Below are 16,371 nucleotides of genomic sequence, written 5' to 3'. Positions count from 1 at the left end.
GCAAAAGCTAACAATGGGCTATGCTGGCAGTGTGCATTGCCCGAGATGGATTTAGACTGCAAACATTATATCTGAGCAGGGTTTTTCACCATACTTGCCTCAGGGTCAATGGCTTAGGTGCCTTTCAAAAAAATTTTAACTTGCTCATTAAGTTCCAAGCTCAGATATCTAACTTGTTAAAATAAATACAATGTACAGCAGTGAGCAAACCGGGCAAGCTTCTTACCTGAAGCCACTATGATGCTGGGAGCTGTGTCTCGGCTGGCAATGATCCCTGATGTGTAGGGATTCTCAGAGACCTTAAGGTGAAGGTGTAGTGAGCAATAGGGCTGAGAAGAGGAGAAATGAGGGTCATAAAAGCACATCATTTAAATGTTCGTTTAAAGCTCAGATTCAGAGCACCCGCCATTCATCCAACCATCCCATCTGTCCATCTATCTATGAACCCATCCATCCACCCATCTTTCATTCCACAAATATCTGGTGCCATTAAGTATAAAACAACTGCCAAGTTGGTGAAGGAGAGAGCACCTTCATTTGAAGTCTAATCTACTGATAGAATTGCCATTTGGCCATTCAACAAACATTTTAGCACTTTATCTGTAAAACACGCGGTGTAGCTTATGAAAGAGTTACATTGACTGAAGTTTGGTCTCTGCCACCTAAGGAGTGTATAATTTAAGATCTTTCTATTGATTATCAAAAGAGAATATTTTAATAGCCATGAGATCAGCACAGACAAAATATGAAATTCTAGAGGATGACAAGCCTATGTCCAACTTTGGGTGAAGGGAATTTCCAGGAAAAAATGGTGCCTGAGGCAAAGGTGGGTAGGATATGAACTGCACATGAGATGTTCAGGAGGATAAAGGACATTTCAGGCCTAAGGAAGATCAATAACAAGGAAAAGAAACAGAAGAATTGAGCTGTAATACAACAGATAGTCAGGTAAGACCAATGAGGAGAAATGATATATGACATTGGAAAGAAAGTTTGGCCAGGCTGGGAGGGCTTTGAAGAAGTCACTTGGCATCTCTTAGACATTTGAAACCTTGGTCTCACTTCTACAGAAGAAGCCGTATGACGCGTGAAACTGTCCTGACATCCACCAGACAACTGACATAGCGTCTGTGTCAGGGTATTAACCGACCCAGTGTTATTCGATATAAATGTCATTCTTATAGACAAAATGCACTAGTAATAACAACTTAAATAAAAATTTAAGGGACTTGTTTGTGTGTAAAAATCTCGATCAACTTCTCAGATTAAGACATGCAACAGTTTTTCAAAACGGGATAATAAATCTCATACAAATTTCATTTAAAATAGTTCTTGTACTGAGTTGTCAAAAACTACAAGTTTGTGTCTGAACCCACATCTCTTTTCAACTCTCAGGAAGATTATTTTCTAATCTTATAGACTTGAGTTTTGCCAATGTATCTCTGTTATTACTTTCATTCGGCTCTGTAAGTCTCAGCCAGCAGGTATTCAGAGCACTACAGAGATACAATGATTACACGTATATGGGACACAGTAAATGACAAACTAAAAATGAAACTCAGGAATAAAAGCAGTCAAAACACCGCTGAAATAAAACGGTGGCTCATAATAGGGTCTTTTCCTCACTGCCAACACAGAGAGTAAACTCTCAAGGAATGATGATCGGGGCTTCCCTGGTGGCGCAGTGGTTGAGAGTCCGCCTGCCGATGCAGGGGACATGGGTTCGTGCCCCAGTCCGGGAAGATCCCATATGCCATGGAGCGGCTGGGCCCGTGAGCCATGGCCGCTGAGCCTGCACGTCCGCAACGGGAGAGGCCACAAGAGTGAGAGGCCCACATACCGCAAAAAAATAAATAAAGAAATAAAGAAATGATGATCATAATAGATTATTGGTTTTGCATGAAAATTTCATGTAAAGCTTTCAAAAAAGGAATTTTTACTCTACAATGTTCCATAAGAGTAAGAAGACCACCCCTATAAGAAGAAACAATCAGACCCAAAAACTTGGCTTCCTTTTGTCCGAGAGGAAGACTAGAGCGGGTTCTGTATGTTGTAGAGGCCCCAGGGCAGTGCTGACCAACACTCAGGCAGATGCTGAGAAAGGATAAAGCAGAGGTGTCAAACCACTGTTCCATGAAAATTTTCCTGACAACTGTGGCCTGTCAGGATCTCGTTCTCGGATGTACCACAGTTGATTTTACCATACAATCCTGGATCATCTATCTGAGGTATGCAGTTTTATCCCCCTAAGAGAGATACTCTACAAATAAAGAGGAAACATCAAGTACTACTTTGCATCTTCTGTAAAACCTCACATAGAACCTAAAAAAGACAGTCAATGAACACTTGAAATATCAAGCAACACTTTCAAGTTAGGACACGAAAGACCTTACTTTACCGTTTTACTCAGAACAACGCCAGAAGTACATGGGCTCACGTATAAACCACATCACCAGAATAATGTGAGGATCTCCATGGCATTCAAAGCAGTGATCACTACTTGGGGATTATACCTAGACATACGGGCTTAGTGGAGGGCCTTTTGTACCCCCCAACAGAGCAGGACATCCCTGGCCCAGGGAGCACCCAGGCTGCAGTCTTGAGCCAGCCACTGGCCACGTACTTCATCACCCTGCGGTCTGGAAGACTGTGAACCTAAGTTGTCACCTGACCCAAGGATTATTTGATAGAGGCCACTTGCCATTACAAGAGAAAGAGGACATTTTCAATTAGCCATTTCAACGCTGCTCTGTTGCTCTGGCTTTCAGAGGCCTGAGATGAATTAATTTGGGAAGAAAAGACACCAGTTCATGCAGTAGCAACAACATCAGAAGTGATCTTTTTCGTGGACTTTTTTTCTCCACTCTCACATTTGTAGTACTGGATTGCCCCCAACTGGTACAAGCAAAATATTCTGTGGCTTTTTTTTCTCCTTTCTTCCATTTTTTTCAAGGAAGTTATACAGTCCACATCAGTGTTTACAGAAAAACAATGTTAAGTGATTCACATTCACTTCTTTTAACTTAAACTTTTATACTTGAACAGCTTGAGACATTTACCAAAATTAAGTCACCGAAGATTAATACAGGGTTTGTTATAATGGCTATCAGGCCATAGCAAACTCCTGGAAAACACAAGACAAGGTTCTCCAATTCTTAGGCACATCTTTCCCAGGCAGGAGGCACTCTGTCCACCTCTGCCTTCCTGCCACCTTCTCTCCCATTAGCGAACATATACTGAATATCTGAACATCTTTCCAGAGTTATCTCCAATTCAGTATGAGTTAAAACACAGCTTATCCCAAAGACCTTTCTCTATTTCCCTTGACTTTTCATATTAAAAACATACAGAACTGTACACTGAAACCACCAAGACCTAATAGCTGACCTCCCAAGAATGGAGGGACCAGCGTACATGTTTGGAAGCTGCCTGCTGTCCTGACTCACGCATAGTCAAGGGGCATGGGATTATCATCAGCTGGTCAATACTCGGAGCAACTAGATCCTTAGTGTTTAATCTTTTCGGGGTCAAATACAGAGTTTGAGAATCTGATGCAAATTGAGAACTCTTTCCCAAGAAAAAGCACACAAAGGAAGCACACACACAGAGCTTTGCATTCAAATTCAGGGAGTTCACAAACTCTCAAAGCCCATCGTGGACCTCTAGGCTCCAATGACCTTTCTTCTGCCTTATTCTTTTATTTCTTATTTTAACCAACAAAATCTTCTGGCTCTTGCAAGTGTTCAGTAAGTGCCTGTTGAATTCAACTGATCCATGAACGAGCTGAGCTGCTGTCTTCCTAGCACTGTGAGTGGCCAGTGGAGAAGCACTAAATGATGCAAGACATTCCCCCGCCATGAAATCAATCAACCTAAAACACCGTTCCGTATCTGAGAGTCAACCAGCTTCTCATTTCACTTCCTCTTTACCCCTAATCTCTGAATTAATAGCCTTTACATCTCATCTTCATGGTACCTTTAACCCGAAGGCTCCTCATCTGAATACTGTACTGAAAAGCCAGCTTAGAGCTTTCACAAATAAGGCAGCAGGTAGGCTCCCAAAAAGTATTCCTCGAATCCACATCCTGCACACGCATTTGTGCAGTTTCTGATCCTGAGTTGGAGCATGGAATCCATTTGACTTTTAGTAAGGAGTCAATGGCAAAGTAGAGGGAGGTCTCTGGGCCAGTTGGCTGGGTATGGGGCATTCAGCACTGCTCCAATTTAGCAGAATGTGGAGAGTCACAGCCAGTACAAAGGCGGGGGGAGCAGAATCGAGAGTTTCCTGGGGTAGCTGGCTGCTTAGCTCCAGTAGGAAACTACTAAATGAACGCACGAAGAAGTCACGGCCTCTCTCCATGAAACACGATGCTTCCCCTCAGGGCCTGAGGATTTGTCACAGGCTCAGCTCACATCTCGCCTCTTGGGAGCCCAAGCCTGAGGTTCTGGAGTCAGGTGGACCATGGCCTGTAACACTCCATCTAATTGTACAATGCAGTCTTCAGAGGAAAGAAATCCCTGCTGAACCCTCCAGGCAATCACTCTAAAAGTCCTAAAAATACAGCCTCAAATTACCCTGGATGTCTTATTTCTATAGAATACATTTTACCAGGAACATTCCATTTGGGGCTGCAATTCTGAACTTGTTCCACATTTGTAATAGCCCTGCTGGAAAAAAAAAAAATCTCTTTTCTAATCACTAGGCTGTGCTTTTGGTGACACTGTCACTTTCCAAGTATTCACAATCTAAAAATCACTTTTTGTCTCCTCTCTGCTACCAGCTCCCAAGCCTGAGGAAGGTTTTAACAGTCTGGGTCTCCTGGAGCTCAAAGATTTTCTTTCCTATTGTGTGCCTTGGCAGAGTTTTATAAAATTATTGTGGTTTCCCCTTCCTTTTTTCATTTTCCTCTCCTCACCCTACTGCTGTTTTCTAAAGCTCAGATTAAAACTACATTAAACAACAGGGTTAATGGGGGAGGAAGGTCAAAAGACTCTTGGGTACCATACGTCCATGTCTCATTAATTCCTCTTTCCTCAATCTTAACAAGACTCTACTGATTTGGTCAACTTTGGGGTCAACTGATGCCCATGAGCTTCAGAAGGTGGATATTATGACCAATCTTTCAGTGTGACTATTAATGGCAAGGAAAGGCTCCCACTAAAGTCCAAATATGAAACTCAAACGTCTATTATCCCTGGCGCGTCTGCTTCAAAGACAACACCCTCAACGATAGATGTGTTGAGCACCTACCATGTGTCAAGTATGATTCTTGAGCTAGTTCTTTGGAATGACCAAAAAGACAGCCACAGTCCCTATGCTCATGGAGCTCACAGTGCGTGGGGGAAGGTGGACAAGCAAGTCACCAAATGCATGTGCTGATTTAAGAGAGTGAGGAAGGTCACGAATAAAAAAGACTGGACCAAGTGCAACTTCAGAGAATGCTCGAGGAAGCTCTCTGAGATGAAGGTAATCAAGCAAAGGTCTGAATGCCAAGAAAAAACCACACTAGGAGAGGGGCATTTTAAGAGATATAACAGCAAATGCAGAGCCTGGGACACAAACGAGGGCGGTGAGCTAATGGTATGGAAAGGTGCGCCCTTCTCCCCCACCGTGGCCTATACGGAAGGAAGGAAGGAAAGTCTGGAGACCAGGCAGGAGAAACAGACAGGGGCCAGACCTTGTGTAATCTTGCAGGCCATGTTAAGTATCTGAATTTCATTCCACCTGAATTAGAAAGTCACTAGAAGGTTAAGTGTAGGAGGGACATGCTCTGAGTTTTAAAGCTCAGGTTGATACCATTTACATAAAATTTTAGAAAAGAGCAATCTAATCTCTCATGAAAGAAAGCAGATCAGAGGCTGTCTGGGGGCCAAGGGTGTGGATAGTGCCTGTGAAGAGGCACAAAGCAATGTTTTAGGTGATGAAAATGTTCTGTCTTGACTGTGGTAACGGGTCTATACATTTGTCAAGATTTATCACTGAACTCTTAAAAATGCGTACTTTTTAGGTATGCATGTTTCAACTCAGTAAAGTTGGATTAAAAAAAAGGTTGCATTGGCTGCTATGGAGAGACGAGATTGCCAGGTAGAGACAGGAGGAACAGCCTGTCACTGTTCCCATGAAGGAAAGGGGAAGGGAAGAATGATGGTGGCTTATATTAGGATGGTCCCAGCAGAGATGGGGATGTGAGCTGATACTGCATTTATAATTCAGAGGCACAGCAGCAAGACTTCCTAATGCTGGGCTGGGGGTGGAGCCAAGAACACCTCCCAAAGTGCTCTGCGTAAGAGGCATTTCTAATGGTCCATTTATGATGCCAGAGCACCCAGGAAAGCCTCTTCAGGTGATATGGTCAATTCTCGCTCATGGACATTCAATCACCAAAACACATGATGGGATGGAGGACCACGTTAAGACACTGGTGCACCTCATGCATCTTTGGCTAAAATACCACATTGCTCCAGTGTGGAACTGCTGAAGGAGGAAGGTGGGCATGTCTTTAAAAGGCTACTGAAGCATGTCTTGTATAGAGTAGGCATTCAGTAGGTGACTGTTACATTTACTTACTCTGCAACTGGATTTGTGTACTTACTCTAACAAATGGCTTTCCCCCACACTCCACCTCCGTAAGTTGCCAGTAATAAGGATAGAAGCTGAGTGGGAGGCTGAATTTCAAACTGCTTCCCCTGATGCATGGTGACAACTGCGATATCCTCTGCAACTAATAAGGTCAAGCTATGGCTGCTGGCATCTTCTCGACTGGGAGGGTGACCCGCCTACAGCTGTAGGAGATGCACCTGCAAAGTGACTGCTCAGACTTCACGGGACAGAAGGAAGCATGCTGCGTGTGCAAAACATTAAAGTTGAGATTGTATGACGGGTGGGAATATTGATATAAATCAAGCCCTTCTTACTGAAACTAAGAGGTGTCTCCTCTAGCTTTACAGACTGGTCTCTCCTTTTCAGGCATTTAAATACAACTTTGGAATTGTTTTCTAGAAATTAGCATTTAATGATGCTTTGTTTTACAAGTAATCTCTTCTTCCCCTCCTTCTTCATTCACTCGTAACTATTCATGTGTCAAGTACAGGGCAGGCCCCAGAACTACTAAGAGGAGTGAGATGTGACCTTATAATCTTTCACTCATTAATCTATTCCCCCTCAGGGAGACAGCAAACTCCTTGAAGGCAAGACCCATTTTTGATCCCTCTCTTGGATACCATCATATAATCAAATACACAAATACATTGATCTGATCTACCTATTGCCCAAATGTTAGACAATTTTTAAAAAGCCATACTTCAAAGCAGGGGTCAACAAACTTTTGTTTTTAAGGGCCAGATAATAAATATCTTATTGGTGGACCGTACAGTTTCTGTCATGACTACTCAAGTCTGCCATTGTAGAGCAAAAGCAGCCATAGACAATATATAAATGAATAAGCATGACTACGTTCCAATAAAACTTTATTTAAAGAAACAAGCAGTGGGCCAGATTTGGCCCACAGGCCATGGTTTACCAACACCAACTTTATACAATGACATAAATGAATGGAACATATTATAAAGAGTACTGATTAAGGATTTAAATCAGTGGTTCTCACCTTGGTTTGAGGCATAAATTCCTCTGAAAATATGAATAAACCTCTCCACTGGAAAATACACCTACACAATTCTGCATTCAGTTCATCAATTCTACACCTGAATTTATGTATCATTAGATCCAAAACAGGTTATTCCCAGGAAGGTAAGGGTACGTTTCCCCAGCATAGATGGAAACTATCATACTCTCCCTTAAACTACAATATGAGGTTCTCATCAGAAATTGGGCATCAACTGAACATCCTTAAAATGAGCAAGAAACTTACTCATGTTCTCTTATCACTTTGGTCCAATCACAAGAGGCAGAGCTATGCTTCTTTTCTACACACTGCCTTCACACCCTTCCCTGTCCCCTTCTGTTCATCAGCTGAGCAAGAAGCCCTGGAAATATGTTCCTCTGCTTGTTGAACCTCCATCTCCAGCCCTCACCGTGTGGGACATTTTGCCCCAATACAGAGACTCACCAGCAAGCAGTGCACAGGGTCCCCCCTTAGGTCCGTGTCCGGGGCCTGCAGCAAATGCCAGTCTCTGCCTTTGTTGTACGTGATGAAAGTCTTCACTTGGTTGTCAATCTTCTTGTTAGCCAAGAACATTCCCTTTATCCCTGCTACCTGGGAAAAATCGACATGGCTGAAAAATACCTCAATTTAAGAAGAAATCTATTTGTTTTACTTAAAAAAAAAAAAGACTGTCAAATTCAGCTGTGAGCACTTGTCTTGGAGGAAAGAGGGTGAGGGTCATGCTTGTGTATAATGACCTCCTGGGAGAGAAGACAACAGACCCGTGCCCCTTGTGGTATGAGGGTCTTAATGCAAATTTGATAGAGGCTTCTTATCTCCCCTAAGGTAGGTTGGTAGTAGCTTACTGTTGCCTACAGATAAACTCTAATGCTGTTGGTTCTGTGCTTGACAAATGATAAATAAATAGGGGTTACTTTTATTTTAGGCATAGCACTCATAGTCTTAAATACTCTATCGCACTTAATTCTTATAATGGTCCTTCTGGATAAGTCTCACTTACTCTGTTTCACAAATGAGGAAACTAAGGCTCACTCAGGTAAAGTGACTTGCCCAAGGTCACAATACCTAGTGTTATACAGATAGTAAGTGGTGCATCAGAGATTTTAACCCAGAGCTCTGTGGCTTCACAGCCCCTGCCCTTAATGACTAAATCACTGCACTATCTACAGCCTTGGGCAATTAAAAGAGGTCAGTTAAAACTCAGGATCCAATTACTGTTCCTCTTCTTTTTCTGTAAAAGATCTCTCTATTAAGCTACCAAAATACATTGAGCAAAAGAGAACAGCTTCTAAACTTAAAGAAGCAGTGGTTTCCCTAAATTGTCAAATAATCCCTCCTCCACTTCTATAACACTATTGTTCCTACTATAAACAGTCCTTATTAATTATTTGGCTCTGAAAATATGATTGCCTTCTCTCTTGTTTATACCTTAGGAAAGAGGTAACAATTGAGAAGTTGCCAAACTGTGCAGTAGCAAATCATTAATTGTGTCATGTTTTTCATGCGTTTTAGAACTTAAGAAACATATTTATATATATTTGTCTCTGCTTGAAATTATGACAACCCAGGAAAACTTGAGGGCAGTGAAAAAAGGGTCTGAAATGTGTTGACAAGTGCATTTCAACACTATGCAAAGGTTATCCTATTTAATGCTCACAAAAGCCAGGAGATATAGTTACCACCAGCCTCATTTGAGGATGAGAGAACGGAAACTTAGATTAAGTGTCTTTCTGGAGCACAGACGGAGTAAGTGAATAAGCTAGCAAGCATATTTGAACCCATTTAACTTAACTCAGCCCCTTTATATTATAATATGAAAATTTTTAAGCAGAAGGATGAAACCATGGTATCAGTCCTTGTCACATATGAACCACTATACCTAGTACTTTATATGGAAAACCTCCAATATTCACTATAAACATGCGTAACAGCTATTATCCCGATTCTATAGATGAGGAAACCAAGGCATAAGGAAATTTTAATTGCTTAAGATAACAGAGAGTTGGAGTTCACACCCAAATCTGTGGGACTTCCAACAGTCTTTCAACAAGTACAGCTCTGACTGTCAATTCAAAGAGGCTTCAATAGAACATGCACATTTTGCCTTTGCTTTTGACACAAACCTCATTAGTTTGTACCTGCTGTTTTGGCGTCTGGGATCATTTAGAGTTGAGCCAACTTTGTACTCCTTTGGAACAACAAATCTGTTAAGCAAATAAATGGTATAAACGAGTTTCTGGGCGGAATACTGTGAACTACTTAGGAAAACAAGCCTCATTTGGGGCCAGTAACAGTAGCCAGAACACTTTCTTACGCATTGTGGATCCCCCGTGAATGTGGAAGATGTAAATTTCCAGAAGTACTCTACCTCCCAATAACGATATGTTAATTACAAATAATATTTATTGATAGTTATTCACTATTTCGGCTCCATAAGGACTACGCACCAGGGAAGCTCATGCTGGTTTCGCATATGTTCGAGAGGCTGTTACATATTTAAATGACTAAACTGCCAATTCTTTAAAGATTCAATTTCATAAATCAGAATTTTCCTGCAGTCATACCTGTCTTCCCTCCACAGCAGTCCCAAACAAGAGAAATGACACTGTCATAACCATGCAACACTCTAGAAGTTTACAAGACGTAGAGAATGGATAAAAATATTACCCATCCCGGTAGTTCCCTTCCCCATTTCCCTCCCTGCCCTGTCTCTCTTTTGGCACGGGTGTCAGAGCAGGGCTGTGTGTGTTTAGGAGCTGGTGCATTTGGGACTTCCCTGGTGGCACAGTGGTTAAGAATCCACCTGCCAATGCAGGGAACACGGGTTCGATCCCTGGTCCAGGAAGATCCCACAAGCTGCGAAGCAACTAAGCCCATGCGCCACAACTACTGAGCCTGCGCTCTAGAGCCCACGAGCCACAACTACTGAGCCCTCATGCCACAACTAGTGAAGCCTGCGTGCCACAACTACTGAAGCCGGCGTGCCTACAGTCTGTGCTCCACAACAAGAGAAGCCACCGCAGTGAGAAAACTGCGCACTGCAACGAAGAGTAGCCCCCGCTCGCTGCAACTAGAGAAAGCCCACACGCAGCAATGAAGACCCAACTCAACCAAAAATAAATAAATAAATTTATTTTTTTTAAAAAAAGGAAGTTGGTGCATTTGATCTGCAGAAGCGGTGAATTTATTGGCCCCCGACTGCATGGCATTATCAAATGCCACTTGAGCAGACAGCCTGTGCTTTGTAATTCATCTCTGACAGCCTGGGCTTCAGGTTTATCTTGAGGAATAGAAACTTGGCAAAGCTGAGGGAATGTGTCACAATAGGGTAGAGACCTAGAGAGTGTCTTCTTATTTTCCTCTTGTTGCCAAGGCACTTAACCTGTGAAAATCCCACTTGGGGTGTCTATCTATCTATCTATCTATCTATCTATCTATCTATCTATCTATCTGTTACTTATTTGTTTTGGCTTCTTTGGCCTGGTCTGCAAAGACGGTCACCCCTGCTTGCTCTTAGGGCTTTGTGCCATTCAAGGTTCCTTCTCCCTGAGCCTGAGGAGTCTATCTATGTGTCTCGGTGCTTGCCTATTGTGAGGTCTCATCATATGTCTCTAGAACCTCTACCCTCTTACTGTAGAACTTTGCATACCAAGGGAGCAGTATTAGTGCCCAAAATGTGGAATGTGGGTGTACTTGTGTGTACATGTATGCATATATGTGTGTGTGTGTGTGTGTGTGTCTGTGTGTGTAAGGTCTGGGCTTCTGCTGAGGACGAGGGACATGTTTCTGTGGCCAGACAACCTCCCTCTGCGTCCACAGCATGTAGACTGGGGTGGGACCGTGGTGGGATGGGGCGGGGGGTGGGAGGAAAACTACTATTCCTACTGGAAGACATGCCTTCACATAGACACAGAGTTCTAAGGAATATTCCTATGAGGATGATACATCTCACTGTTGGGAGTTTGTCTCCCTTCAGGGAAAGAGCTGTTATTAGCTTTTCTACCTTTCTGAATTCTGCACAAAGATGCCGAGTGTGTTAAGAAGCCACTTTTCTTTCTTTGCCTCTCATACAGAGGAATTTGATACCAGAAGTTTCAAAGGTATTAGTAATTATTTCTTATTCTCTAATATCATATAAGCCAAAATAACATTTTAATTAGATTTTTAAATATGAAGTGTTACAGCTCAAACCTCAAGCCAACATAAAGTACAACAGTACACTGACCATTCCCCAGGGTGACAGCCTCAAAATGCTACCTTCCCTTCTCTCCTCTTACTTTCTTTGATCATGTTTCCCACTCTCTTAGACAGCATCCCAACGTGCCTCTCCCTACCTATCCTTCAAGGCCCAGCTCAGTAAGCCTTTCTCCAGAAACCAGGACCTCTTTTTCATCCTGACTGTCCCCAGCTCTTCTTCTCTGTCCTCCAATTTGTATAGATGGTACCTACATCTTTGCTCTCAACAACCAGGTAAGCTTCTCGAGGGCATCAGTCTTCCTGGAAATGTCTCTTGCACTCCTAACACTCCTTACCACATGTTAATTCTTCATAGATTCTCTTGTCATCTCTCACATCACTGTCTCCCACTTGAGTATAACTTTTGATTTATCATTCAATCCACCATATTCCCTCATTAAAATTAATAACTGAAAAGTCACTTTGTACAAGAAGTCCTTTTTCTTCGTTTTTAATGGAATAGGTAGAATTCTGCATTAGAAGACCGAACAACATTAATAGTGCCCCAAACTTAGTGAGTATTTAAGAAATGTCAGACACTACATGAAAGGCTTTGCAAGCCTAAGCACATCAATCTAAGTGGTAGACTCGATACATCCTCATTTCACACATGCAAGAACCAAAGTCTGGATGGCGTCAGTCCCTTGCCTAAGGTCATTCCCTGGAGAACCTTAGCAATGGACTCCACACCAGTCTGTCTATCTCAGAGCCCAAGCACTTAACCCTTTGGCAGTACTAGTTCTTCAAACTTCTTTCTCATCCTAGAGCTTCCTGAGAGAAATATCATATGTGGCCATTATAGGAAGTTGCCTTTCATTCATTCTTTAGTACATGTACTCAATAGTTGTTCAATTAATATTTTTTGAATATCTATCACTTATCATGCATTCTAAGCACTGGAAATACAGCACCTAGAATGTCTAAGTAACTTTACAGTCATGCAGCAGGGTTTTTTTTTAAGAGTCAGAATGTGCTAGGTGCTGAGACTTGGATTTCTTTGGTGATTTAAAGAATGAACCCCAGATATGTTCTTTGTTTTTTAATATTCACCTCTAGAGGGTACTCTCCAGTCCTGATCTTCCATATGTTCTGCACAGAGGTTAAGTTGGGAAGATCTTACACAGGGGTTTTTGCTTATTTCTGCCTCCGATGCTGATTGGGAGCTGATGCCTCCCACCCTCTCTGTCTCAGACTTTAATCACAAATCTGAAGTGTCAAAATTTGAAGAGAATAAAAATATGAATCAACAACAATGGCAAGAAAGAGAACATATTCACCACGATGATTTCTTTGGGCTTTGGAGATAGGATATTTTTCTGTTCTAAAGAGAGGATCCCAGCCAGGAGAGATACATACTCATCAGGGGTCAGGGGTGCCTCTGACATCAGGGAACCCATTGCCAAAAAGGTCTAAGTGTTCTTTCCTTCCCTGTGGCCTTGGTCAGGCAGCACCACCTACCCAGGGGAAGAGTAGCCTTGAATAATTAGATGGTATATTCTATGTCCTGTAATAACTATGTCCTGGGTGGGAGAGCATTTTTCCTCCCTATCTCTTATGCTGGATTGTAAGAGGTAGTCTTTTCCCAGGAATCAAGGTGTAAGCTACATCATCAGAACCATGGCGGCTTCTCTTTTAAAGAGAAGGTGTTCGTAATGCACAGAAGACATTCTGTGTGTAACAGAACACGCATCGGTCATTGGTGGCGTCTTTCATGCAGCTCACTGTGCCTCACTCATACATTCTGTGCCTTCTGAATTTGTCAGCCAGGTGACTTCATTCCCAACACAACCCTTTCGCTTGGCTGGGGTGACCTGTCATTGTCCATTAAGCCAAAGGGCTCTTCATCATCATTAATTGATACCTCCTTCCAAGAGGAGGGAGGATATTGTCCAAAGCTGTCAGATCCACTCTCATCACCACACCAGAGGAATACACTAGGAATCACACATCTCAGACACTCTCAGCACATCTCTTTTGCTCCGGCCACCATCAGGCACGCTGTCTTCTGTGACCCATCCCACGTGGTGCCACTGGAGAATTTATGCTATTCAGGAATGACAGAATTTGGGGACACTCATTTCTAGGATTCTCTTGCACAAATATATCCACCAGACAAAATTGGGAGCCACAGGATAACACAGCCTGAATTCACCTATAACTGCAGGCTCAGGACTTGGTTCAGAAGATGGCAAAGAGGTCCACAGCAATCATCTGCTGATCCTGTTTATGCCGGCTTTTCCTCAGACCATTTCCTTCTTCCGGTCTGGTTTCCTCTATAGCTAGGTCAAGTCTAATACTATTTATCCCGCTCTTTAGTGTGCTTCTATCTTAGGGTTATTACTTGGCCACAATCAAATACAAGCCTAAATACTGATCTTTCTGGACACACATAATGGTTTCTAGCTAAGAGTTTGCATATTAGGGTTCAGATCCTAATTCTGCCACTTACTAGCTCTGTAATCTTATAAAAATGATCGCATTCTCTCTGACTCCATTTTCCTATAAATGGGCGTGATTATAGTCCCTGTGTCATAAAGTGAACATACAGACTGAATGAGATAATTATGGAAGGTTCTTTATAAAGTGCCTGGCACATAATGGTACCCCAAATATCATCTACTTAGTATGATCTCGCAGCAACAAAAATCACTCTCTAGTATTTTTTTCTCTGCAGCCTACTTTCCTGGCTCACGTGTCTCGACTCTTTTGAATGGGGTCCATGGCCAATGGTCAACTCACACTGAGGGGAAATTCTGGTATTTCAATAACTAAATCATGTAAGATGGGCCTCCAACACTTTGTCCCCAACATTTCCCTACCTCATCACATAGACACATACAGTTCTAACGTACAGACAACCACATTTGTCGTAAGGTTGCAAGGAGTGAGTGAATAAGATGATTGATTTTAATGAGAACTGTGTTTCCCTCTGCATTTCCCACAAAGACTCACCAACAATACACATGCTCGATACACAGACTCATACAGTCACACATTACACGGTTCGCCTCTGCTAACACAGTACAAAGAGCACATAAGAACAGCAGGCAGTTGGCATGTAGAAGCAAAGGATAAATGCCATCCTTCTCAGTCACCCCCATATGTGAGCAGATGTGAACTCTGTGTATACTCTGTCACCCTCACCTTGCGTATTGCTCATCTCTCCTCCTTATTAATTCATCTATAGATTTTCTTACTTTTCATTTATCTCTAACCACTCATCATTCATTGCAATTCTACTGGGAAATTCAGGCTGGATGGCTTTCAGCTTCCTGCTAGGCAGAACAATCAGATTTAAGGAACATTTGTGCCAGGTTCTGTGTCAGCCAATATTCTTTCCACCTAGGTAATCAGCAGATATGGCACTGCCATTCTGATCACATCAATTTCAATTCAAGTTGCTGTGAACTGCCAGGCTAATAAAACAAAGACTCTTCTTCCCCGGCCCCAGGATGCAGGACACCTTTACATAATGTAGTTACACCGCTGTTCAAAGTGATGATAATAAGAGCCAGCAGTTTCCCAACAGATAGTCAACCTCAAGAGACACACAAAGGGAAAACATAAAGATTACCAAAAAATGGTTTGTCGTGTCCAGAGGTCATTCTATTTCCTCTTCTCACTCCCTACCTGTTAGCTATTTTTGATTTCAGAAAACCATTCATGAAAACAGTTGCAAATAACAGGAAATGACAAAGTCATTCTTGTTCAAATTTGTCATCTTTTCCATAATCAAGGGACTAATTTAAATGGTCTCTATTTTGGCAGAAAAAAAAATTATCCAGAGAAATTATTCCACACTGACTTGAAAAGAGGGGAGAAGATAATCAGGAAGGAAAAATGCAACCTGAAAATCAAATGTTTTCAGGAGAGCAGGGACAGAGCCGAGACCAGGGAAGCAAACTGGGTGATTAATGTGGGACAGCTGATTAGACTTCATACTCTCAGAGCAAGATATTTCCACTGTAAATGCTGGATCAAGGCAAGAAAACATATGGTATTTCAAAAAAACACGCGTAAAGTTTAAATGTTTATAACACATTTACAAAAGAGGAAAGAAATGTTGCAATTTACATTTGTTTATAAGAAGACAGCTTTGGTGATAAAGGATGTCATATGGCCCTGCTAATTACAATATGGAAAGAAGCAGAGATCCAAAATGGTGGAAATACTTTGGACATTTAAACAATGTGGGTAGATTTTAAGACCAGAACATTGTTCTGGGGCTTAAACTCACTGGAACATAATATCAATTATACTATCTATAATTTGTTGAGTATTGTATTTCAGGCACTGCTCATGGTACTTTAAGAAGATTAGCTTATTTCATCTTCAGAGAAATCCTATCAAGGAGGTACCATGTTTATTCTCTTGTTTTAAACAAGAAAACTGAGGCTCAGAAGTTGTTGGATTTATCTCAAGAATATATATACACGTGGCATGGCCAGGATTTAAACCCAGCCAGCCTGATTCTAAAATTTACACCCTAAATCAGAATTTTACCCTACATGAAT

The 16,371-nt window shown here is 42.0% G+C and overlaps 1 protein-coding gene across 5 annotated transcripts in view; it reads right to left on the bottom strand.

Annotated features, from left to right (window-relative positions):
- Nucleotides 1-16,371, bottom strand: part of SORCS1 (sortilin related VPS10 domain containing receptor 1) — a 552,802-nt gene that overhangs the window by 110,968 nt on the left and 425,463 nt on the right. For all 5 annotated transcript variants that reach the window (XM_079901008.1, XM_079901005.1, XM_079901009.1 and 2 more), the window contains 2 exons: nt 8,066-8,212; nt 227-329 (listed from right to left, as the gene is read on the bottom strand). In XM_079901008.1, coding sequence (XP_079757134.1) covers nt 227-329; nt 8,066-8,212 — 250 coding nt within the window. The remainder of the gene's footprint in view (nt 1-226; nt 330-8,065; nt 8,213-16,371) is intronic.

Source organism: Stenella coeruleoalba (assembly GCF_951394435.1).
Source record: "Stenella coeruleoalba genome assembly, chromosome: 16".
NCBI lineage: Eukaryota > Metazoa > Chordata > Mammalia > Artiodactyla > Delphinidae > Stenella > Stenella coeruleoalba.
Note: the sequence above shows the minus strand (reverse complement) of the source record. Positions and strands in the feature narration are given on the sequence as shown.